The sequence below is a fragment of the Colobus angolensis genome, unplaced genomic scaffold (genome assembly GCF_000951035.1).
Source record: "Colobus angolensis palliatus isolate OR3802 unplaced genomic scaffold, Cang.pa_1.0 Scaffold105, whole genome shotgun sequence".
In the NCBI taxonomy this organism is placed as follows: domain Eukaryota; kingdom Metazoa; phylum Chordata; class Mammalia; order Primates; family Cercopithecidae; genus Colobus; species Colobus angolensis.
Genome location: NW_012111475.1, coordinates 5,834,575 through 5,859,325, shown reverse-complemented (window position 1 = coordinate 5,859,325; position 24,751 = coordinate 5,834,575). Strand labels below are relative to the sequence as shown.

The window sequence follows — 24,751 nt, the reverse complement described above, 5'->3', positions numbered from 1 at the left end:
GAAGTGCTGGGATTACAGGAGTGAGCCACCATGCCTGGCTGTGTTTTTGTTGTTGTTGTTGTTGTTTTTGATGGAGTTTCACTCTTGTTGCCCAGGCTGGAGTGCAATGGCAAGATCTCAGCTCATCGCAACCTCCGCCTCCTGGGTTCAAGTGAGTCTCCTGGCTCAGCCTCCTGAGTAGCTGGGATTACAGGAATGTGCCACCACGCTGGGTTAACTTTGTATTTTTAGTAGAGATAGGGTTTCTCCATGTTGGTCAGGCTGGTCTTAAACTCCCAACCTCAGGTGATCCACCCACCTTGGCTTCTCAAAGTGCTGGGATTACAGGCATGAGCCACCATGTCCAGCCCTGGCTGTTTTTTTGACAGAATTTTATTTAGGAAAATTGTTTTCCTTCATTCTCCTTGTGCAAAAAAAAAAGAAAGAGAGAAAGAGAAGGAAGGAAGGAAGGAAAAGAGAAAGAAAAAGAGAGAGACAAAGAAAGAAGAAAGAAGGAAAGAAAGAAGGAAGGAAGAAAGGAAAGGAAGAAAGAAAGAAAGAAAGAAAGAAAGAAAGAAAGAAAGAAAGAAAGAAAGAAAGAAAGAAAGAAAGAAAGAAAGAAAGAAAGAAAGAAAGAAAGAAAAGAAATTGTCAACTAGGTGTTGGAAAACTGAAAAGACAAAAGGGGCTCAACCATTGGAGGTACTCACTACAGGCAGCAGCTATCACACTACATGGAAAATCCAAATGAGAAGCTGAGTTTAAAAACAGTTTTTTTAGTTGGCCGGGCTGGGTGGCTCATGCTTGTAATCTCAGCACTTTGGAAGGCTGAGGCAGTTGGATCGCTTGAATCCAGAAGACATGGCAAAACCCGGTATCTACCAAAAAATACCAAAATTAGCCGAGCTTGGTGGTGCATGCCTGTAATCCCAGCTACTCTGGAGGCTGAGGCAGGAGAATCGCTTGAACACGGAGGCGGAGGTTGCAGTGAGCCGAGATCGCGCCACTGCACTCCAGCCTGGGTGACAAGGCGAGACCCTGTCTCTAATCAATAATAATAATAATAATAAAATTAACAGTTTTATTGAGTATAATTTACATGCCATAAAATTCACCCACTGAAAGTGTACACTTCCTTCACTTCACCTTACAGGGTCTCACTCTGTCGCCCAGGCTGGGATGCAGGGGCGCCATGTCGGCTCACTGCAACCTCTGCCTCCCGCGGTCAGGTGATCCTCCCACCTCAGCCTCCCGAGTAGCGGGACAACAGGTGTGCACCACCACACCCAGCTGATTTTTCTTTTTTCCTTTCTTTCTCTCCCTCCCTTCCTCGCCCTTCCTTTTTTTTTTTTTTTTTTTTTTTTTTTTTTTTTTTTTTTTTTTTTTTTTTTTTTTTTTTTTTGTAGAGACGGTGTCTCTGCTTGTGGCCAGGTTGGTCACAACTCCGGAACTCAAGCTATCTGCCCGCCTCGACCTCCCAAAGTGCTGGGATTACAGGCGTGAGCCACTGCGTCCGGCCACACTTCCATGACTTTTTAATAAACTTACACAGTTGTGCAATTGTCACCACAATCCACTTTTAGAACATTTCTATTACCGCTTTCCTCCAATTTTTTCAAGCCCATCTGCATTCAATCCCCGCTCCCACACCTCGCCCCAGGTAACTGTGCCCTGCGTCTTTGTAGATTTGCCTAGTGTAATTATTTTTTACTTCGGTAATATAAGGAGGTCGTGCAAAATAGAGACTATTTAGGAACAGACTAGGCAGACTTAAATCTGATGGAAAGTTTAAAGTTGTTTAAAAGTGGGCTATAGTTTTACATGATTTTTTTAAAAAGAGGAAAGGTGAGGAGAGGTTCCAGTCTGAGGCGGCTAGGACTGAGGTGATGGTTCTGGTGGGGGCGAGGGAAGTTGTGAGGGGAGCAGAGCCCTCGCGTCACGCCCGCCCCGCCCAGGGCCGGATTGGCTCCTAACTCACCCGCTTTGCCCCAGGGCGGCCGCCGTCCTCTTGCGCAGGCGCAGTGCTCCTGCTTCCTGGCCGAGGGCGGGCGAGCAGAGCCTGCGTTCGCAGCGATCGGGAGCGTGTGGTGATTGCTTCTGTCTGTTGTTTAGATATGGAAGCTGAGAGGATGCACAGAGGCAGCCGGAACCTGGGTCGGGGTCTCGCTCGGTGCTGACTGCCCCCGGGGTCGAGTAGGCGATGGGGGAGCCCGGCTTCTTCGTCACAGGAGACCGCGCCGGTGGCCGGAGCTGGTGCCTGCGGCGGGTGGGGATGAGCGCCGGGTGGCTGCTGCTGGAAGATGGGCTTGAGGTACGGGGGAAGGGGTCCTGTGGGGCGGAGGGCAGGGGCTGGAGGGAGCGGGGCTCCGGGGAGGGAGGAAGGTGTCTTGCTGCGCTGAATGAATGGCAGAGAGGAGGCGGGCACCAGGAAGAGGAGCGAAGTGTCTGTGGGGGGTGGATTCCTGGGGAGAGAAGGGAGAAAGCGGTTCTGGCGCGAGCGACTGAAGGGTCCTGCGGTGGGAGGTGTTTGGGGGAGAAATAGGGGCCGAATGAGAGAAAGAAAAGAGAGTTCGGCTCTGGGGAGCCCTGGGGGGCCACAGGGGTTGGGGTGAGGACGGAGGCCCTGGCCCGCGGCCTGTGGGGCGAGAAGCTGGCCCCGTCCAGAGAGGCCTGGGCCAGCGGGTAGCGGGGCCGGGGCCGGGAAGGAGAGGGACGCGCAGAGAATGTGAGGAGACGCGGGGGTGTCGGGGAGGGGAGGGCGGGGGCTGGCCAGATCCGGTTTAGGGCGCACGGAGCCCCGCCGGTTTAGGGCGCACGGAGCCCCGCGGTGCCCAGGTCGGGGAACGGTGGCGGGGGCCGCGAGCCGCAGGGAAGCCGAGGCGGGGCCCGGCGCGTGAACTTTCTCGAGTTTGTTTTGAAAACGATTCAAGTTTTGGGCTTTGTCCCTTAAAGCAATCAAACTTTCACGTAGAAATGTCTTCCTCCTTCCCAACTCTGAGGAACATGGGCAACTTGGGCAGGGGCCACATTTCTCCCGTGAGGCTTGGTACGGCCGAGTGGCCCTCCCTGAGGTGGGTCAGGCAGGGATTCAGAGTTCTCTCCAGAGGCTGCCTGTCGTCTTTATTAATGCAGTTGCAAATGAAAACATTTTTAAGGGAAAAGATGCACCAGCGTGGTGCATCTTGAAAGGGCAAGGGGGGGAGGAGGGAGTTAGATTGCAATCAGGTTGAGAAGGAGAACTGGGTCAGGGACAAGCTTGTCATGCCTGGGAACCACCTGGGTTTTGGAAATAATCTGTATGAAAAGTTCTCTTTGCAGTAAAAGTGGATGGTTGGTCATGATGTTGTAAATTCAGTAAGTCTTTTAAGTCTTAATGTATGTTCGGGTAGATTTTTCCTATAAGCCGTACCGCCTCAATTCAGTCTGCCAGGTATTTATTATTTAACATTGTTTGGTGTACAATGAGGACAAATAAAATTTCTGCGCTCGAAGAGTTTAAGGCTTGAGTAGGGAGAGAGGATTTATACAATGAAGCAGTCTAAGAACATCCATATGGGCTGTGATCAAGTGCCAAGATGTGGATTATTTAATTCCATCCCAGAGCAGTAGTTCTTCAAGTCAGAGGAGGAATTCATGTCCAGGCTCAAATTTTGCTCGATTAGGGGGTGTTATAAAGGGTTACTTGTGTGCTGTGATTTGAGGAACACCAAGAAAACATCTCTGCCCCCAAATACCTCTTCTATCCAGGTATTAGTGCCTAAAAGTCCACATTAAGCATTCAGTCTTTTAGCTTGAGCACTGATCTTTCCCTGCCTGGCCCTTTCCAACAGCATATGTTTGTGAGAAGTTTAACAAATTAAAACACGAACACCTGAATGATAACCTGAATACTACACACAAAAATAAATTGTTTTCATGTATAACTATTAGTTAATTTCACATACATTACTTAGTGTGATCCCTGCATACACACAACTTTATAAGGTAACTTAGTGGGCAAATGTTATTCCTTTAGATTCAATTGTTGTGGATTAATTTATGACTCTTCTGAATAGCTTGGCAGTCTTGGGCAGGTGGGATGGGGAGGAAGAATTAAAGCACCTGTAGGAAGGGCAAGAAGACTCCAAAGCACTCTTAGACGTATTCTGAACCATTTGATAGTTCTTTGTGGGGCCACTTCTATGGGGAGGGACCCGTGCAAACCGAGTGAATGGTAAAGACACAGTGGTAAGACTGTGGCTGGCTTCAGGGACCTGTGTGTAGGAGAAGCCTGCCAGGCTTGGCTGCCTGCAAGGTCAGGTCGTAGCATAGCCTGAAAAGAAGTCTGAATCAAAGGCAAGAGAAGAAGTTGTACTTATTGTAATATCCCCACATCGTAGCACAAGCTGTTTTGCACAAGATTTTAAGAGGTATGCTGATAACATTATAACAGCAAAGGTAGGTCAGCTCCCTGCCTTTCCCGTTCTTAGTCTCAGATGTTGTGGATAAAATAATAAAACAGAGTTCCTTTCATTTCATTAGTGGGACTACTGTAGTAAATTGCCTAAATAAGTGGCTTTAAGCTTGTTAAAGCAATGTGTAGAGTTTGGTGGAAAAACAAGTGGAGATTTATTGCAAATTAGCTAGTTCTCAGGTACTATAAAGTATCTAGGCCTTTGGGGAAAACAACAGAACCTTCCCTTTCCTTTTCTTCTCTTGTATTTAGTTTTCATTAAATTTTCTGCCCCAAGGGAAAAAAGGGAAAGGATGGTTATATTTACTGATTTGGGGGGCTTTTGTTATGGGGTGTTTTGTTTTGAGACAGAGTACTCCCTGTCACCCAGGCTGGAGTGCAGTGGTGTGATCACACCTCCACCTCCCTGATTCAAGCCGTTCTTCTGCCTCAGCCTCCGAAGTAGCTGGGATTACAGATGTGCACCACTATGCCCAGTTAATTTTTGTATTTTCAGTAGAGACGGGGTTTCACCATGTTGGGCAGGTTGGTCTCGAACTCCTGGCCTCATGTGATCCACCCGCCTGGGCTTCCCAAAGTGCTGGGATTACAGGTGTGAGCCACTGTACCTGGCCATTTTTACTTGTTATTTGAGAAACAGTAGGAATTGTGCCCAGGAGGAAAGAGATAGTCTTGTGAAGGTGGGCAAGGACAAGATGATCTTTTAGATCAATAATGTATGTAAGCTCAAATGCTTACAAAACTATTGTAAATGAAAACAACCCCTCACATACGGGTCGGCAGTCAGTTCCCATGGGAAATTTAGTGTTCCATTGAGTGGTCCTGAGATTTCCAGTTAACCTCACTGCACTCTTTAACTATAGTAGAGGAGAAATGTCAGTAGTACCAAGGTAAATTCTAAGACCAGGCAGTGCAGGGAAGGATATAAAAGAAGGATTCCTTTTTCTGGGTTCAGAGTCTGTTGGAGGTAGTTTCAGAAAAAGGCACTCTTCCACTTTTTTGGTACTGTTTTCCCCAGGCTACTCACAATGGCAGTCTGGCTGCCTCCCCTCCAGTATTAGCATGTAATATGAGATGCTTCCTCTCTTAGAGATAAAGCTACCTAAATAGAAATTTTACGGAGTATGGATGACAGATAAATCCCTAACCATTCCAATTTTAACAGATATGTATATTCAGAGGAACTTCTATAATTAATATAATTCTGGCAGAGTGTGAAAGAACTGAAAAACTTTGTGCTCAGTATTGGTGGAGTGGTCACCACAACATTTTAGAGAGGAACAAGGAGACCGTATGAGTTCCAGCTGCTGCTCCATATTTCCCAGTGGTAATAAATACAGTCTCTAACTTCTGACATAGAAACACCCACCCTAAAATCTTGAGGACTCATATGCAAGACCTCGTTATTTTTTCATTCATTCTCAAATACTTAACACTATGCCAGGTATAGAAATACAGTGGTAAACAAGACAGATAAAGTCCCTGCTTATCTAATTTATATTCTGTTAAGGGCACGGAGGGGAAAAGTAAAATAAGCAAGATAATTTTGGTTTGTGATAAGAGCATCCTAATAACTGAAGAAACACGATGGGAAGCAGACAACCAACTTGAGACAGTGGTGATCAGAGTAGGCTTATGAGTAGCTGAAACATGAAAGATAAGGAGCCCATGCAACATCTGAGAGAAGAGTGTTCTTAGCAGAGGGGCTAAGTGAAAAGACCCTCGAGTAGGCTGGCACTTCGGGGAGAGGGGCTTAAGGAACAACAACAACAAAAATGTTTGAGGGACTGGAGCAGCTAGTGTTGGCACCGTGATATGAGTTAAGGCTAAAGAGTAGAGGGGCTCAGGACTTTCAGGGTCTTATAGGCCATGGAAGGAAGTTTGAATGATTGGACAGTTTTAAGGAAATAAGGAAAATGATCTGATTTAAAATGTTTACATTTCTGTTCCGGTTACTCTATAAAGTTTATGGGGGCTAGAGTGGGAACAGAAACAGTAGGCGGCCAGGTGTTTTGGACTAAGGTTGTGGCTGTAGAGATAGAAATGAACAGACTTAGGACATATTTCAATTATAGCCCATAAAATTTACCAGTGATTTCAGTGTGGGGATGAGGGACAGAGATGAATCAAAGATGACTTCTGGGTTATGGGTTGAATAGTTGGTTGGATGGTATTGTCAATACTGAGGTGAGAGTTTGTGGGAAGGAATAGATTAGGTCAGTGAGTCGTGGTGGTCTTTGAGGGACTGAGGAGGACACGCATGATTCTGAAAGATTTTCAAACGAAGAGAAGAGGGCAGTTTTTAGCTAACGTTGGTTTAAAGTTCCCAGTTAAGGTTGTGGTATGGGTCATTAAAGAGGTCATTTGTGCACTAAAAAGAATAAGCAGGGAGCCAGACACGGTGGCTCACACCTGTAATCCCAGCACTTTGGGAGGCTGAGGCAGGCGGATCACTTGAGGTCAGGAGTTGGAGACCTGCCTGACCAACATGGTGAAACCCCATCTCTACTAAAAATACAAAAATTAGCCGGGCATGGTGGTGCATGCCTGTAATGCCAGCTACGTGGGAGTCTGAGGCAAGAGAATTGCTTGAATCCGGGAGGCGGAGGTTACAGTGAGCCAAAATCGCACCACTGCACTCCAGCCTGGGTGACAAAGCAAGACTCCGTCTCAAAAAACAAAAAAAAAGAAGAAGAAGAAGAAGAAGCAGGGAATTCTGTGATCTGGATCTCAGAAGAATTTCATTTCCTTCCTTCACAGGGTTGTTATGAACTAGACTGGTCCAACAGGAAAGTATGATAGATGTGAATCGGCGCTTCTTTTCAACCTTTTCCAGAAGCTCTCAAGCCGTTCTTGTGGATAAGACAGAGAATATGTACTCCAATGCAAAGACTTTTGGTTGAATTATGACTGGCCAAAGGTATATCCAGGCTTTGTGGATTAGTGTTTACTAGGCTTTCCTGAAAACTTTGCCTTTGGCTGCATCCCATTCTGTATCTTGAAAGAAGGTATAGAAGGCATCATATCATATAAATGTGGTGGAAGGGATATTAAGTATGTCTCATCTGATGGCAGATTAGAAATTCAGAAAGGTCTTGACAAGTTGGTTTGATAGGCTGAACTAGCAAGATGAAATTTAGTAGGAATCAATCTAAGGTCCTGCACTTGAATCCAAGGTTTTCCATCCGATCAAGTATAGAACGGAAGAGACATGACTTAGCATAGCATTTCTTGGAGGAGGGGGAGACCAAGAAATTTAATCATTCCTAAGTTCGAGGATACATTGGCAGTGTACTAGATCTGCTTTGAAAACTAATGCAATTTATATGCTCCAGTGATAATTTCTAGAACTGGAAAAGTAACACTTGTGTTTGACTGTGTAATAGAAATTAAGTTTATTTTTCTTAATATGCCTTCCAAGAATCAAGATAAACCAGCAGTCCTTTCACAGACTCATTAGAATGGCAAAGAGACTCAAGCCTATCCCCTGGGAGTTAAGTTGAAGTAACTGGGAATACAGAGCCAGGAAAAGAAAACTCAGGGTTCACTTTATAGCTGTGACATTGAAAGGGGATTGGAGATTTCCTGATGGTGCCAGGGCAAAGCCAGTGCCAATGGATGGAATTTACAGGGAGAAAGATGCCAAGTCAGAGACATTTTAAAAATTGGAGGGCCTGCCTTACATAAAGTTACTGGCAGTATTTATAAGTTGATGGGATGTGTAGAAAGAATTCCTCCATCTCATGGTCACTGAACCAGATGACCTTTCAAGATCTTGCCAACCCTGAGATACATGGATAACTCTTTTTCAGCTTTCTCTTCTTGTCACAACTGTTTGCCTTTTTCTATTTGGTGGTTCTCATGGCAGCTGAAGGGGAGATAGCTGATGCACTGTTTTGGTTCTGCAGGTGTCTGGTTTCATAAGTCAGGACCTGCATATGCTGCTGGTTGATGAGATTTGTAAAGGACCTCCCTTTTCAGCACAATGACTGATTGTATTTCTTACATTGTTGTTGTCTTCCCAGGTGACTGTAGGACGAGGATTTGGTGTCACATACCAACTGGTATCAAAAATCTGCCCCCTGATGATTTCTCGAAACCACTGTGTTTTGAAGCAGAATCCTGAGGGCCAGTGGACAATTATGGACAACAAGGTACGGGAATTCACAGAATCCTAATGACTTTTATTTGTTTTTAAATTACTTTTTTTTTTTTGCATAGGTAATTCATGGTATGAAATTCAAAAGTATAACTTCTTCTTTCCTAGCCATCCAGTTTCCTTTTCCAGAGGCGCAGCCACTTCCATATGCTGCCAGTGATTAGATTATGCTAAAATAATTTCTCTTGATTTGTGTTGAAGTTTGTTACCTTGAAGAGAATACCTGAATTGGGGTAGTAGGTCCTATTCCAGAAACTAGACTAAGTTACTGGGCAAACCAGCCTGTTTGAGGTGAAGCTCCCAGAGACCCTGGGAATCTCAGAATCCGCTAATGCTTCTGGAGTACACTTATGGCTCAGTGAACAGGGGGAGGAGGGAGAAACTGATCTGACTGCACTTAGCTCCTTGCCTTCCTCATTCCTTTCAATCTGAGCAACCTCCCCTGGCTTTTAAAACATGTTTGAAGTGTTGGTGTTTTGAAGATTTCCTTTGAATAATGGGGTTTTTCTCCTTTAGACACTTTTGAAAACCACTAGTTTAGTGGTAAATGTGTTGAGGGAGGTGCAATAGTATATAAAGCCCAGCAATTAGAAAATACCTAATGTGCTGGGCGTGGTGGTGCATGCCTGTAGTCCCAGCTACTGGGGAAGCTGAGGCAAGAGGATTGTTTGAGTCCATGAGTTCTGGGTTATAGTGTGCTATGCTGTTCTGGTGTCTGCATTAAGTTCGGCATCAATATGGTGTCCTCCTGGGGGCAGGGGACCACCTGTTTGTCTAAGGAAGGTGAACCGATCCAGGTTGGAAGGAGGGCAGGTCAAAACTGCTGTGCTGATCAGCAATGGGATTGCACCTGTGAGTAGCCACTGCACTCCAGTGTGATTGACATGGTGAAGCCCTGTCTCTATCAAAAAGAAAAGAAAGGCCGGGCGCGGTGGCTCAAGCCTATAATCCCAGCACTTTGGGATGCCGAGACGGGCGGATCACGAGGTCAGGAGATCAAGACCATCCTGGCTAACACGGTGAAACCCCGTCTCTACTAAAAAAAATACAAAAAACTAGCCGGGCGAGGTGGCGGGCGCCTATAGTGGCAGGAGAATGGCGTAAACCCGGGAGGCGGAGCTTGCAGTGAGCTGAGATCCGGCCACTGCACTCCAGCCTGGGTGACAGAGCAAGACTCCGTCTCAAAAAAAAAAAAAAAAGAAAAGAAAATACCTAAAGTGCAGATATATAAGCACCCAGGATATATGATGAAAATATAGACTATGAGGTGAGAGAAATTCTAACAAACAGTTCATGTTTAGGAAGTATAACATGTCTTTAAGTACCATTTCATATTGCTTCACTGCCCCAGTTAGGATTTTAAAGGTACCATTAGAAGGGAGGATATCCCACAGGTCTTCCCAGCAGCCTCATTTTGCATGCATAAAACTGCTAGATTTAAGCTGTTGTAAAGTATCTCCCTGCTGTAGAATTAAGTTGAGTTGGCACTGTATTGAAGGAGACAATACACAAATGCTAAGTAAATAGGTTCAGCACTTTCAGCAATGCACCATGAGCGGGGTAAAAATTGACACTGGCATTATCTACTTTAACCCCTTATGTAGACAGATGAATCTGAGGACTGTCTTGCCCAAGTCCTTCTCTATAATGAGCCAGGACTTAAGTTTCTGTGCTATGCCCTGTGTAAATACCAGTAAAGTACGTAAGCAATTTGCTACACTGGCTTTATGACGTCAAACAATTAATTATGCATATTTAAAATATAGCTGCAAGGTTTTAAAGCCTCTGAAATAGTGTATATCAAAACAGCTTAGGAAAAGATGTTTGCCTCATCAGAGTAGGCTGTATGAGAGTTGGGATTACAGTATTATAGAGGTGAGTTTTCTGTGCTGCTTTTCTTAATTATGTGCAGTAGATGTGATCCACTTATGGGATTAGCAGATTTTCATAGGTTGGGAAGCCAACAGCTGATCAACTTTAGTGTTATTTAAATGTCAACCACAGGGATACAGAGGCAGCCTGTGCAAGATCAGATCATGACTGTGCTGCAGGCTCGCTCTCCAATGTTTGCTTTGTACCCTTCCTTCTAGGGTTGCTGTTATCATGTGATTCTTCGGAGGTCTCAGTCAGGCAATAAAAAGGAAAGATAGGTTTCTTAACAACCTGTTTAAACTTTTTAGCTGTGATTGTGAGATAACTGATTTTTAAGAGAAGCTAGGACTGGGGTGTTTTGATGGAACAGTTCTTACAAGTAAATCCCCCCTCCCCTCTGCACTTTTCTTTTGATTACAGATGCCCCCTTTCTGGCTTCCTCCTGGCATGATGCCATGGCAGGCCTCTTCTGCTGATAAGGGACCTGAATTTCAGCTGTAGGATATTATTGCTGTGGTTGTGTTTGAAGTCATTTGCCAAGTCTCTTTCAACAGATAGGTGTTTCTAATAAGTTAACACTCAGAGCTGCATTCTCTTATCTGCTGGAATGGCCGGAAAGTGAGAGCTTAAGTGTACATACAAAAATTGCAAGAAATGTTATTTTGGTTTAAAATTGGCTTAAAATATAGGAAAAAAAAACCCTTGGAGGACAGCTAAACTCTGCACACAGTATGAGGATAGTTCTAGTTATGTAGGTTTTGGTCAGTTCATAAGCTCCTCAGATGGCCATCCTTTGTATTGGTATCCAGCTCTTTCAGAAAATTGGTTGTTTTAAAGTCACAGTATGAAATGCCTTAGAGGTTCGGTCACGTCTTACTTGAGCCTTTCCCATTCTTACCCTCCTCTCCTGTTGCTTTTCACCTGCTGCCTGGTGATTCCTACTATTGTTCTTCTGCAGAATCTGGTATTTGAAGTCTCTGGTGAGTGTACTCTTATGTGAACAATCTTTGCTGCTTGGGACAGTCCAGCTTCTGGTCCTCAGCAACTAGGGCAGTGGTTATCAACCCCGTTTCCAGTTTTTGCTCTCACCTGGGGTACTTTTTAAAAATACTGATGGTAGTACAATAAAAACGTTCATTCGTTAAAAGACACCATTAAGAGAGTAAAAGGCACACTCAGAGGAAGATGTTTGCTACATATTATAGTCAATGAAGGGCTTATCCTGAGTTATATGCAGAACTCCAATAAGAAAAAAATATGCCCTATTTAAAAATGAGCAAGAGACAAGCACGTCACAAAAGGTTGTATCCAATGAAAAGTTGTTCAACCTCATTAATAATTTGGGGAATTTAAATTAAAACCATAATGGAATACCTCTACACAGTCAGCAGAGTGACTAAAATTGAAGACCAGTGATGCCAGGTATTGGTAAGGATATGGAGCGATAGAATGCTCTTACCCTTCTGTTGGGAGTGTAAATTGGTACAGCTACTTTGGGAAACTATTTGGCATTATTCATTAAAGTTGAGCATACATATAGCTTTTGACACAGTATTTTCACTCCCAGGGAAACAGCCCAAATGTCCATCAACAGTAGAATGGATAAATTGTGGAATAATCTTATACTGAAACACTATACTGTAGTGAATATGAATGAACTACTGTATCTAATAACATGGATAAATCTCACATAATACTGAGTGAAAGAAGACAGACACAAAAGAACACATATTATATGATGCCATTTATCCAATGTTTAAAACCAGGCAAAATTAACATGTGCTATTAAATCTGGATAGTAGTCACCTTATTGCCAGGGTGGCTACTGACTAGGAGGCACATGGGGTTTCTGGGATGCTGATAATGTGGGGTTTGTTTTGTTTTTGACCTCGTGGTAGTTATGCTATGATGTTCATTTTGTGACTGTTCATCTAGTTGGTACATTTATGATTCGTGCACTTTTATGTTTGCATGTTCTACTTTAGTAAAGAGTTTAAAAAATATATTGAGGATACATAATACAATTGCTGAAATAAGACTTGATGATATCAAGTGCTGGCAAGCATGCAGAATAACTGAAACTCCTCAACATTCAAGTGTGAATATAAAATGGTACCTCCACTTTGAAAAACTGGTGGTTTCTAAGAGTCAAATATATACTTGTCCAATGATCCTATTTCTAGGTATTTACCCAAGATTAATGAAAGCTTATGTTCTCACAGAAACTTGTATGTGAATGTTTCTAGTGGCTTTTTTTAATTTATTTTTTTGAGATGGAGTTTCGCTCTTTTCGCCCAGGCTGGAGTGCAATGGCGTGATCTCGGCTCCCCAAAACCTCCACCTCCCGGGTTCAAGCGATTCTCCTGCCTCAGCCTCCCGAGTAGCTGGGATTACAGGTGTGCAGCATCACGCCCAACTAATTTTTGTATTTTTAGTAGAGTTGGGGTTTCGCCATGTTGGCCAGGCTGGTCTTGAACTCCTGACCTCAGGTGATCCACCCATCTCGGCTTCCCAAAGTGCTAGGATTACAGGCGTGAGCCACCACACCCCGCCTGTAGTGGCTTTATTAATATTCATCAAAAACTGGAAAAAAACAACTAGGGAATGTATAAACTGTGCTCCACCCATACTACCTTCAATATTACTCAATAAAATATAACTGCTGATAATGCAACAGCGTGGATGAATCTCAGAGGCATTACACTAAGTGAAAGAAGCAAGACTCAAAAGTGTAGATAATAAGATTCCATTTGTATTACATTCTGGGAAAGGGAAGAGAACAGATAAGCAGTTGCCTGGGAATGCGGGAAAGGTTGACTACCAAGGGGCACTGTATAGTGATATAGTTACACAACTGTATGTGTTGGTATATAAATGTAACTTTTAAAATACTGATACTTAGTCCCTATCTCAGACCAGTTAACTTACTCTGAAGGTGAAACCCAGGCACCGCTCTTTGTTTTAAACCTTCCCAGGTGGTTTTACTGTATAGCCAGGGTTGAGAACCACTGAGCTATATAAATTATCTAAAGCATTCCAAGAAAATATTGCCTTTTGGTTTTGAGTTTCCACTTTCCTCAATAAACTGTTTAAAAGCAGCTGGACAGGCCGGGCACGGTGGCTCAAGCCTGTAATCCCAGCACTTTGGGAGGCCGAGACGGGCGGAACACAAGGTCAGGAGATCGAGACCATCCTGGCTAACACGGTGAAACCCCATCTCTACTAAAAAATACAAAACAAAACTAGCCGGGCGAGGTGGCGGGCGCCTGTAGTCCCAGCTACTCGGGAGGCTGAGGCAGGAGAATGGCATAAACCCGGGAGGCGGAGCTTGCAGTGAGCTGAGATCGGGCCACTGCACTCCAGCCTGGGCGACACAGCAAGACTCCATCTCAAAAAAAAAAAAACAAAAAAAGCAGCTGGACAGAGATTGAGCATCTAGTGAAGTAATTCCTGTCTAAGCAGGTGTGCATCATCCCACCTGTTTCTCATTGGTGGCTAAGAGACATCAGGCAGACCCGGGTATCGTTTTCTGCTGCTAGCATTGTTCAAGTGGGTAGTTATGAAAACCAACATCGCCGGGCGTGGTGGCTCACGCCTGTAATCCCAGCACTTTGGGAGGCCGAGGCGGGCGGATCACAAGGTCAGGAGATTGAGACCGTCCTGGCTAACCCGGTGAAACCCCGTCTCTACTAAAAACGCAAAAAAAATTAGCTGCGCGTGGGGACGGGCGCCTGTAGTCCCAGCTACTCGGGAGGCTGAGGCAGGAGAATGGCGTGAACCCGGGAGGTGCAGCTTGCAGTGAGCCAAGATTGCGCCACTGCACTCCAGCCTGGGCGACTGAGTGAGACTCTGTCTCCAAAAAAAAAAAAAAAACCAACATCAAGAAAGCCTTGAACAGAGCATGATTACTTAAACCATTGTATTTGAGATCATCTCCAGCAGTACTTGATTGTTCTTCTACAGCCATGGGACGTTTGTCCTTTTCTGGTCACCTTACATGAACAGAGCTGACTCAGGGCTTTGGTTTAAATTATACCACTAGATGTCACCAAGAAGTGATGAATGGGTAAATATACAAGGATTCAAGGACAAAACGTGATGGAAGAATTTTGAGTTTACTTTCCAGCTTCTAAAAGGGCTCTGATGGCAATGGGTTAATGTGGAGGATCTAATGGAGGGCTGCAACATATTGTGAAAGTTTGTCCCAGCTTCTGAGGGATTCTTATTCTCTTTAGCTGTGGGCTGCTTCTGTAATCTTATTTATTTATTTTACCTTATCTTAGCTTTGGAGACTTTCCTTAAATTTCTGTACTTTGGCACTAGGTGGCCTTCTGTGTCTTCTTAATTTTTCTGATACCTTTTTCCTGCATATAATCTAAAATTGACTGTCCTGCTCTAAAATTGTTCTCAGATAGATTGTTCTGGCTCCATCCCTCTTGTTTGTTGTTTCTCATATGCTGTTTCAAAATTCAGTAAAACTTACCACTCCTCATAGTTTCTCAGGCTGTATAGAAAGGGTGTGAGGAGGTTTCCTAGATGAACCAGGTTAGACCCGATGCACAGTGGGTTAAGACTAATCTTTCTGTATGTATCTATACCAGTCTTTTCTTTCTGTGTAAACCAAGTAATAGAAGATAAAACTGGAAACAAGAGCCTAATGCCAAACCAGAGCTGAGATCTGATCTCTACTTGCCCTTTACCCTCCGTGCCTTGTGGTCAAGCCCCCTGTCCCTCATATTTGTATTGACTGGGGATTTTTTTCTAGCTGAAAGTAGGCAGCTGTAGTTGCCAGTGTAAACATAAATCTTGGTCCCAATTCAGAAGTGAGCATCATCTCTGGCCTATCCCCTGAACTTAAGTCCTTGATATGGGTTAAAATGCTCACCAGTATATTTCAACTCTGAATCTTGCCTTTGTTTCAAGTCTATTTTAGGACCTATCATCTCCATTTAGCATCCCTTAGCTATTCCAGCTGCACATGATATTCCTTTGCATTTATAGGCTATGCCATGTAATCCCATATTTACTTATTTGTGCCCTTGTGTTGTCTTTTCCACAGTCAGCTGCTGAAAGTTTTCATGTCTTTTCCACTCAATATATTTACCTTGCATGACATTGAGCATAGAATTGAAATGATTGTTGATGAATCAGTTGAACCAAGGCATAGTAATAGTAGTGAACACTTATGTAACATGATGCCCAGGCACTGTCTAAATAATTGCCATATGTTATCTCATTAAATCCACACAGACCCCATGAGGGGAGACTTATTTTCCTCCATTTTATTGATGCAGTAACTGGACCATAAAGAGGTCAAGAAACCCGGCCAAAATCACCCAGCTGCTAAGCGATAGAGCCACATTACAAACCCAGGCAGTCTCACTCCAGGATCTGTGCTCTTAACCTCGTTACTATGACTTCTTTAAAACCATAAAAGTTTATTTTATTTTATTTTATTTATTTTGGAGACAAGAGTCTCGCTCTGTCACCCAGACTGGAGTGCAGTGACACGATCTCGGCTCACAGCATCCTCCGCCTCCTGGGTTCTAGCGATTCTCCTGCCTTGGCCTCCCAAGTAGCTGGGATTACAGGCACCCACCACCACACCTGGCTAATTTTTGTATTTTTAGTAGAGAGGGTGTTTCGCTGTGTTGGCCAGGGTGGTCTTGAACTCCTGGCCTCAAGTGATCCACACACCTCGGCCTCTCAAAGTGCTGAGATTACAGATCTAAGCCACCACTCCCAGACAGTAAATATTTCTTAAGCATTTGTTCTATGTGAGTCATTGTGCTAAGTGATTCACATGCATTATCTTATTCATTCCTCACAGGAACAGTATGAGGTAGGTACTGTACTATCCCTATTCTGCATACAAAACAGGCATGGAGAGGTTAAGTGAATTGTCAAATGCCATGCAGACTATGAACCCGCATCTGAGTCCAGAGCTCCAGCTCTTATCCATTATCCTGTATTGCCCATATATCCCTGTTGGTATTAAGTGGCTCAGATCCTATCTGCCATTTGACCCCAGTACCGGATTTAGTACTCTCTTTTTTTTTATTTATGTGTGCGTGCTTGTTTACCAGTGTGTTAAGGAACCACATCCAGAGATAGCATTTGAACCTACTTCAGGGACCTCACCCTTAACTACTGCTTTCTTCACTAATAACATTTTTTCTAGTTTTGGGACGTTGCTGCAGTTTAGGTCAATAGGAGCTAGCCACTTTCAGTTTCCTTTAATGCTATTCCATGTGTTTGAGTAAATTATTCACCAATAATAAGGTGATTCCTGCCTGTTAATATGGCAGTTCTCTGTGGAAGCATGAATGTGAAATATAGGTAAAAAGCCAAAGCACTGCTTAACGAATGCTATTTCTAGGGATGGTAGTTTATGAATCTTTCTTTTCTATTTGTTATCAAGAGTTTTCCTTCTGAAAAGGCAGAAGGTTTTACAGCAGCAGGAGAGAGATTCCATTAAGAAGACGAAAATCACGAAGCTTATTTCTTCTGTCTTTCATTTTCCCCAGAGTCTAAATGGTGTTTGGCTGAACAGAGCACGTCTGGAACCTTTAAGGGTCTATTCCATTCAGCAGGGGGACTACATCCAACTTGGAGTGCCTCTGGAAAATAAGGAGAATGCAGAGTATGAATATGAAGTTACTGAAGAAGACTGGGAGACAATATATCCTTGTCTTTCCCCAAAGAATGACCAGATGATAGAAAAAAATAAGGAATTGAGAACTAAAAGGAAATTCAGTTTGGATCAATTAGGAGGTCCTGGAGCTGAAGGCCCCTCAAATTTGAAATCCAAAATAAATAAAGTGTCTTATGAATCTGGTCAGTCAGTGAAATCACAGGGGAAAGGTGAAGTGGCCAGTACACCCTCTGAAAATTTGGATCCTAAGTTGACTGCCCTTGAGCCAAGTAAGAATACCACAGGGGCTCCCATTTACTCTGGCTTCCCCATAGTCACAGAGGTTCATCATGAGCAGAAAGCCTCAAACTCTTCAGCATCTCAGAGAAGCTTACAGATGTTTAAGGTGACCATGTCCAGGATTCTGAGGCTGAAAATACAGATGCAAGAAAAACATGAAGCCGTTACGAATGTGAAAAAGCAGACCCAAAAAGGGAACTCAAAGAAAATTGTGCAAATGGAGCAGGAACTGCAGGACTTACAGTCCCAGCTGTGTGCAGAGCAGGCGCAGCAGCAGGCAAGAGTGGAGCAACTAGAGAAGACTTTCCAGGAAGAGGAACAGCATCTTGAGGTACCACACAGAAGGGAAGGGCAAGATTGGTCTTCAGGAGTAGGGCAGGCACTTCATGAGCCTCTGGCCAGAGTTCTCAGTTTCTGGGCCAGGTACCAAATTCTGAGCACCAAAGACAAGAAATGGAATGGGAACAGTAAACTTTTGAGATCAGGGAAGGAGATTGAGTAGAGGGTTAAGGCTTCAGCATGCTGATGAGATCAAGAGCCAGAGATGGGGTGCCTAGATAGGGTAAAGTGACCAGCAGAGCCAACCAGGACATAACTTATCTCAGGATGCAAAGCTGAGGCAACTCAGAACCAACATGAATTCAGGGGGAAGTTAGGTGAAGGTCAAGATGCCACAAAACCACAGTATAGTCCAATTAAATCATTAGTTGTCTTCAAGACTTACCTATCTTTGCTCTGTGGCCAAGGCCAAATCACTTAGTCCCAGGGCAAGTACAGGTCAGCTGGTTCCTCTGCCCTTGTACCTGACAGTTTGTTAGCTATAAAGGTTAGTTAACTCTGTAGCTAACCCAGGAGGTGAGAGGCTAAAAAGGCAGAAAATGTTTTTGTTTCTATTTTGAGCAGCCAGCATGTGATGGGACAGATGCACCATGATGCATTGTTGGGTTGAATGATAAACCACCTTCCACAGTGCTTATAGTAGGAAGGTAAAATAATGACTGTCTTAGCTGTGTAAAGGTAAGACCAAATGTGTTTCCATCCCTGAGTCATTTGCTCCGATGACAAACTCTTGCACAAAGCTTTAGGCTAGAGCAGATCCTGTCCCTGCTCAAAATGTCATTTCCTATCTGGCAGGAACCACACATTTTACTCCCACCCAGTTGCTCAGATAATATTGAATGTCAAGAATTCCCTATTGTTGGCCGGGCGCGGTGTCTCAAGCCTGTAATCCCAGCACTTTGGGAGGCCGAGATGGGTGGATCACGAGGTCAGGAGATCGAGACCATCCTGAGCTACACGGTGAAACCCCGTCTCTACTAAAAAAAAATACAAAAAACTAGCCGGGCGAGATGGCGGGCGCCTGTAGTCCCAGCTACTCGGGAGGCTGAGGCAGGAGAATGGCGTAAACCCGGGAGGCGGAGCTTGCAGTGAGCCGAGATCGCGCCACTGCACTCCAGCCTGGGCGACAGAGCTAGACTCCATCTCCAAAAAAAAAAAAAAGAATTCCCTATTGTTGACTTAGAACTCACATGGACCAGTCACAACTAAAGTGAATAAACTTTTTTGTTTGGGTTGCTCAGGGTAAGGAACAACCAGAGGTAGTGTTGGCTTATTTCTGAGCAATTTATAAATTTCATTCTGATCTCTGCCATCCCCTTGAACTGGTAGTATTAGCAAAAGCCATGGATTAAATAGGTCTTTTGAGAGTATACACTGCTTGCTTGTGTGTACCTTTTTGCTTCCCTTATCCAGCCTAGACTAGTTCTTGAAATTAGTAGAGGGTGGTTTATGTCTATGTGTTTAGTATATCACACCTTCACTAGGACAGAACTCTCTGTAAAGGCTAATATGTTCAGGAACAAGTTACTGTTGATTAATATTTGTGGCTGCTCTGGACATGCCTCAAGGTATAGCTGCAAAATCTTTTTTTTGAACGAAAATGTTAAAGGCAAAAGGATCAGTTTGGATAATTTCTCTGGGTATGAGTAGGTCGTGTACATATTGCTCATAGTGAAGTGTATCTAGTCCCTTGTTTATCAGCTGCATCTCCCTCTGCCCACCAAGCCCTAGGGATTTATCCTACCCCCTACTACTTGTTAGAGGCTCATTAAACCCTTGCTGCTTCACACTTTTTTTTTTTTTAAGTACTCAAATTGCCTGGTACTAGGGAATTCTGGCAGTTATAAAGATGCTTAACAAATGGTTTTTGCCATTAAGGAATTTATCTTGTTGAGGAGGCAAGATGTATCATACACATGATATAATCAGAGAATAGTTTTCAGTCAATATAGTAAATTAAAGAACAATTTTAAGTTGGCATATTAAATGGGTAGGTAATTCTTAAGGACAGAAGGGCCCAGAAATTCTTTTGGAAGGTGCTGGATAAAATAGGTTAATGATAACCTGGAAAGCTTCCACATTGGAGGGGGCCGATGAGGAAATACAAGCTCAGGCAAGGAGAGAGGAAGAGCAGTATATAAACTGAAGTGTAAAGACTCACAATGAGAGACAAGGTGGCCAGAGTAGAGGGAAAAAAGCATGCTAGATGTTGTGAGTGCCAGCATTGGGTAATACATCTGAGTTTATAGTTATTTGGGGGCTCAGAAGTTCTCAGTTTACATCCTTTTGGGAATCATGGCTTAGTCCGTGAAGGAGGCTTGGACTATTAGGCCATAGTATTTCCAGAATAATCCAATTGGTGTCTTAAAGCTTACAGTCCTGAAGTGTGCAGTATTTGAGCAGATAACTCTGCTCAAATTCTTTACTGCCAACAGCTTGAAGTAAAACAGGAGATTTTCCACCTGCTCCCTCACCCCTGTTGTTTCCAGATGCTCACACTAGCTGGTCTGCTCTGCTTGTTGCTGGATTGTGTTCCTTTTTTCTTTTCCCTGCAGAGAAACCTTCCATTTTGTTTTGGCTTTGCAGGGTTTGGAGATAGCACAAGGAGAAGAGGACCTGAAGCAACAGCTGGCCCAGGCTCTGCAGGAGGTAACTTTGCCATAGTACTAAGATTATAGTGGGCTGTGGAGTGGGGAGCAACCAGGCATCACATGACCATTGACTGCCTCTGCTGCTTAGCGCATATCTCTGTGGCATCTCCAGTCTGTAAACAGAGCAGGTTGCAGCTGCTCACACCATCAGATCAGAGATTTGGAGCCTTACAAACATGCCAGAACTCAGCACGAAAACTTAGATTTTCATCTGATCTGAAGTTGCTCTGGTGAAGATGGAATGGAACGTTAGCAGTTAAGAGGCTCTCTGGGGAAGTGGCTCCACTTCCAGAAAGGTGAGGGCAGCAGAGGGAAAATGTGAGATATGACTTGGCCACCAGGCCCGTGAAGGCCTCTGTTACCACAATGTCCCTGAGCTGTAGCCAACCAGAAACAATTCAAGAATGTTCCAGTTAAGCATTTTAGGCCAGGTTGAGAGTGTGCAGTTTAACAATCAACAAAACATATCAATTTATTGAAAAAGTAAAGCTCAACAGGACTAAAATTCTCCTAAAAGATTACCTGTAATTTATTTAATTTAACCTGACTACTCTCATTTGATTATTTTTTTGTGTGCTCTTTTGCATCTTTAAAACCTACTTTGTCTTCTACCTTTTATGTATTACGATTAGTAGTTCCATTTAGTCAGGATGGTTCAGATCTCATTGGAGAGAATGAGCAAATCGCATAGGAATTTGTTCAGGGGAATTTATTCTTTTATCGTAAACCTACTTCCCAACCTTACAGTGCTAACAGTCATATTGTATTGTAAGCACGATAGGGTGCCTACCTTGATCTCCTTGAGGGTTGCACAAACAGTTTTGGAAAGAATTAGATGAAAATTAATTCAATCTTTTTAGAATTTTATTTTTTGAGCTTGTTTATTTTCTAGGGTGGGAGAGTAGGCGTGTTTCCCATTTGGAGCATTATTAAGTTAATATTCAGACATTGTTTTGAAATTGAAAAAGAATGTGGTTCTGCTAGTTGGAAATTGCTGAGGGATCACTGAGTACCCTGCACCCTCTCCTGAGACAGGAAAGCACACTATCATTTTGCGTGGGATACTTGGCCATGGATTTATTAGCTTAAAATGTGATACTTTTTGACCAGGCACGGTGGCTCAAGCCTGTAATCCTAGCACTTTGGGAGGCCGAGGCAGGTGGATCACCAGAGGTAGGGAGTTCAAGACCAGCCTGACCCACATGGAAAAACCCCGTCTCTACTAAAAATGCAAAATTAGCCGGGCGTGGTGATGCATGCCTGTAATCCCAGCTACTTAGGAGGCTGAGGCAGGAGAATCGCTTGAACCCGGAAGGTAGAGGTTGTAGTGGGCCGAGATGGTGCCATTGCACTCCAGCCTGGGCAACAAGACTCCATTTCAAAAAAAAAAAAAAAATGATACTTTTAGGTCATGGTTCTATACCATCATGCCTGGGGGACGTGCCACTCATGCGGTGGTGGTTTTTTGTTCCACTATGCTGATCCTTTTGAAAGCTGTTCTTTATAGTTTATTAAAAAACTGCTTTTATAATGGTGTTTTATAACTGATTTTCTGTTTAAATCACATAATACCTTCCTCTCCAATCTCCAAGAAACAACCACATCTTTTTCAACCCAGTGATTCATAAGTTCTCAGGGAATTTGACTATAGTTAGAAATGGGTCCAGACCTTCTTCACTGCCCTAAGCAGTCTGCCGGTCTTTGAGTGGAAAAGAAAATAAAAAGATTCATGTATATACGGCTCAAGAAACTTCTCTGACTGCTTTTCATACCTATTATTTTATTTTCTTATCAACACTGAGGTAGGAGGGAGCACCTATTTTCCCATTTCCTTTCATTTTTATTTTTATTTTGAGACAGCGTCTTGTTCTGTCACCCAGGCTGGAGTACAGCGGTGCAATCTCAGCTCACTGCAGCCTCTGCCTCCTGGGCTCAAGTGATCCTCCCACTGCAGCCTCCTGAGTAGCTGGAACCATAGGCGCGTGCCAGCATTCCCGACAAATTTTTTGTGTTTTAGGTAGAGATGGGGTTTCACCATGTTGCCCAGGCTGGTCTCAAACTCCTGAGCTCAAGTGATCTACCTAGCACAGCCTCCCAAAGTGCTGGGATTACAGGTATTATGAGCCACCATGCCCGGCTGTATTTTCCCATTTTATAGATGAGAAGGTTAAAATGCACATATCTCATTAGTAAGTTAAGTTGAAGACCCAGGCCTTCTGATATAACTGCTTTTTTTTTTTTTTTTTGGTCAGGAGATCACACATTTTAAAATTTGGTTCTTGAATAATATCTTTTCAAAAATACTTACCTTTACTCCACCTTCTTTTAAAAAGAATTTGAGGTGAGATTCTAAAGTATAAGCTATACTTAAGCATGAGAGTGCTCATAAATTATGTTTCATATATGTGGAACCTCTTGACATTCAGCATAGGCATTTAGTCACAATGAATGAGCTGTTAGCTCTTGGGTGTGCCTTCTTCCAGAAGACACTGGCAGGGTTCAGGCAGCATTATCTTATGAGCATGTAGTGTGTGATTTGTAGAATAAATAGGTTAAAGTTTTTTTATTTCAATAAAAATGAGTATCTAATTTCGCTGATTCCCATTTCCTCCTGATTATTTCATAAAAGCCGCTTCCAGTTCTGAATAGCTTGTAATTACTTACTAGTTCTTTTTTTTTTTTTTTTTTCCCCGAGACGGAGTCTTGCTCTTGTCGCCCAGGCTGGAGTGCAGTGGCCGGATCTCAGCTCACTGCAAGCTCCACCTCCCGGGTTCATGCCATTCTCCTGCCTCAGCCTCCCAAGTAGCTGGGACTACAGGTACCCGCCACCTCGCCCGGCTAGTTTTTTGTATTTTTTTTAGTAGAGACGGGGTTTCACCATGTTAGCCAGGATTGTCTCGATCTCCTGACCTTGTGATCTGCCCGTCTCGGCCTCCCAAAGTGCTGGGATTACAGGCTTGAGCCACCGCGCCCGGCCTACTTACTAGTTCTTAAATACTGTTCCCACAATCACTTGCATGGCTTAAAAAAAAAAAAGCACATATCTGGGCTCCAAGCCAAACCTATAGAAGCAGACTCTGGGACGCAGTGAAAGTTCTTCAGTTGACATGGATGGCCACCAATGATGGGTTAGTGTTAGAGGCCCCGGTGCATTTGGTGGCCTCCTTCCCTAACTGCCCTCTCCCCTGAAAAAAAGCAGCAGGTAGGTAACATAGCCCGATGGAATAAAGGTATTATTTTGAAATTGCCATTTTATCAATCCCTGAACCAAAGTCACTAACTAGAGGGAGAGAACAGGCATGTTTGTGGCTAAAAGGAAGGTTGCATTATAGTTCATCCTGAGTATGTATCTGCTATGTTTTTGCAGCATTGGGCTCTAATGGAAGAGCTAAATCGCAGCAAGAAGGACTTTGAAGCAATCATTCAAGCCAAGAACAAAGAATTAGAGCAGACCAAGGTACTGGAAAGAAGATGGAAGTTTAGAATTTGGTTAGTGCATGCAACTCAGCATTTTCAACAGTGTAAGAGTTGCTATGGAGAATGAGAGAAATTATGGCTGCTCCTTGCCTCTGGGGAAATAATCTATAAGATTATAGAGGTCTATAGAAGGTTCTGCCTGTCAGACAAGATCTATTTCCTTCCCTTGTTCAGAAGCAAAATGCTGGGAATAAGGCACTTGCATCCTGCATTCTAGTCCTTTGTCTATGGTGGGTACTCCTTCAGGGTGTGTCACTGATACAGACTGAGGAATATTGTAGTCAAGAAATAGTTCCTCCTGAACTATGTAATTTGAATTACATAAAGTAAAGTGAATTACTTAATACAATTCCTTCCTATGTCAAATCAGGAGAACTCTTGAATTAGGGGTTATAAACTTAAATGCCCACCAGGGCCAGACTGGTAATCCAAGTGAGTGAAGTGGCCTGAATGTGAGAACACAGTAGGGAGCTGTGTCGGCTATGGTTCATTGGATGGGGTATTTGCCCATACCCCCATCCCAGGAGGCAGCTCTTCTCTGCTCAGCCAATTGTTGCCATCCAGAAGTGCAGGCCCAGTGTTGTCAGATCTTCTGATTTTTCCACAGCAGATGAAAGTCCAAATGTTTAAGTGAAATATCCCAAATTTTAAATATTGGCACCAACTTCAGCTTTTTGTGTGTGTTTTCTTTAATGTGAAGGCCAAATTAAACAAGTCTGCAGGGTGGATCCAGTCCACAGGCCACCAATTTGCAACCTCTGACCTGAAATTAATACCTGAATCTGACTGCATCTCTCATCCCACCCTCTCCGTGTACACACCTAGAGCTGAAGGAGGGACTTTAGTTGGTTTGATTTCCTGTTTAAATCACATAATACCTTCCTCTC

At 43.6% G+C, this 24,751-nt stretch overlaps 1 protein-coding gene across 2 annotated transcripts in view; it reads left to right on the top strand.

Annotated features, from left to right (window-relative positions):
• The first annotated feature begins 1,969 nt into the window (after positions 1-1,969).
• Positions 1,970-24,751, top strand: part of RNF8 (ring finger protein 8, E3 ubiquitin protein ligase) — a 38,948-nt gene continuing 16,166 nt past the window's right edge. For both annotated transcript variants that reach the window (XM_011944526.1, XM_011944531.1), the window contains exons 1-5: positions 1,970-2,290; positions 8,458-8,586; positions 16,991-17,728; positions 20,323-20,385; positions 23,755-23,844. In XM_011944526.1, coding sequence (XP_011799916.1) covers positions 2,180-2,290; positions 8,458-8,586; positions 16,991-17,728; positions 20,323-20,385; positions 23,755-23,844 — 1,131 coding nt within the window. In that variant the 5' untranslated portion in view covers positions 1,970-2,179. The remainder of the gene's footprint in view (positions 2,291-8,457; positions 8,587-16,990; positions 17,729-20,322; positions 20,386-23,754; positions 23,845-24,751) is intronic.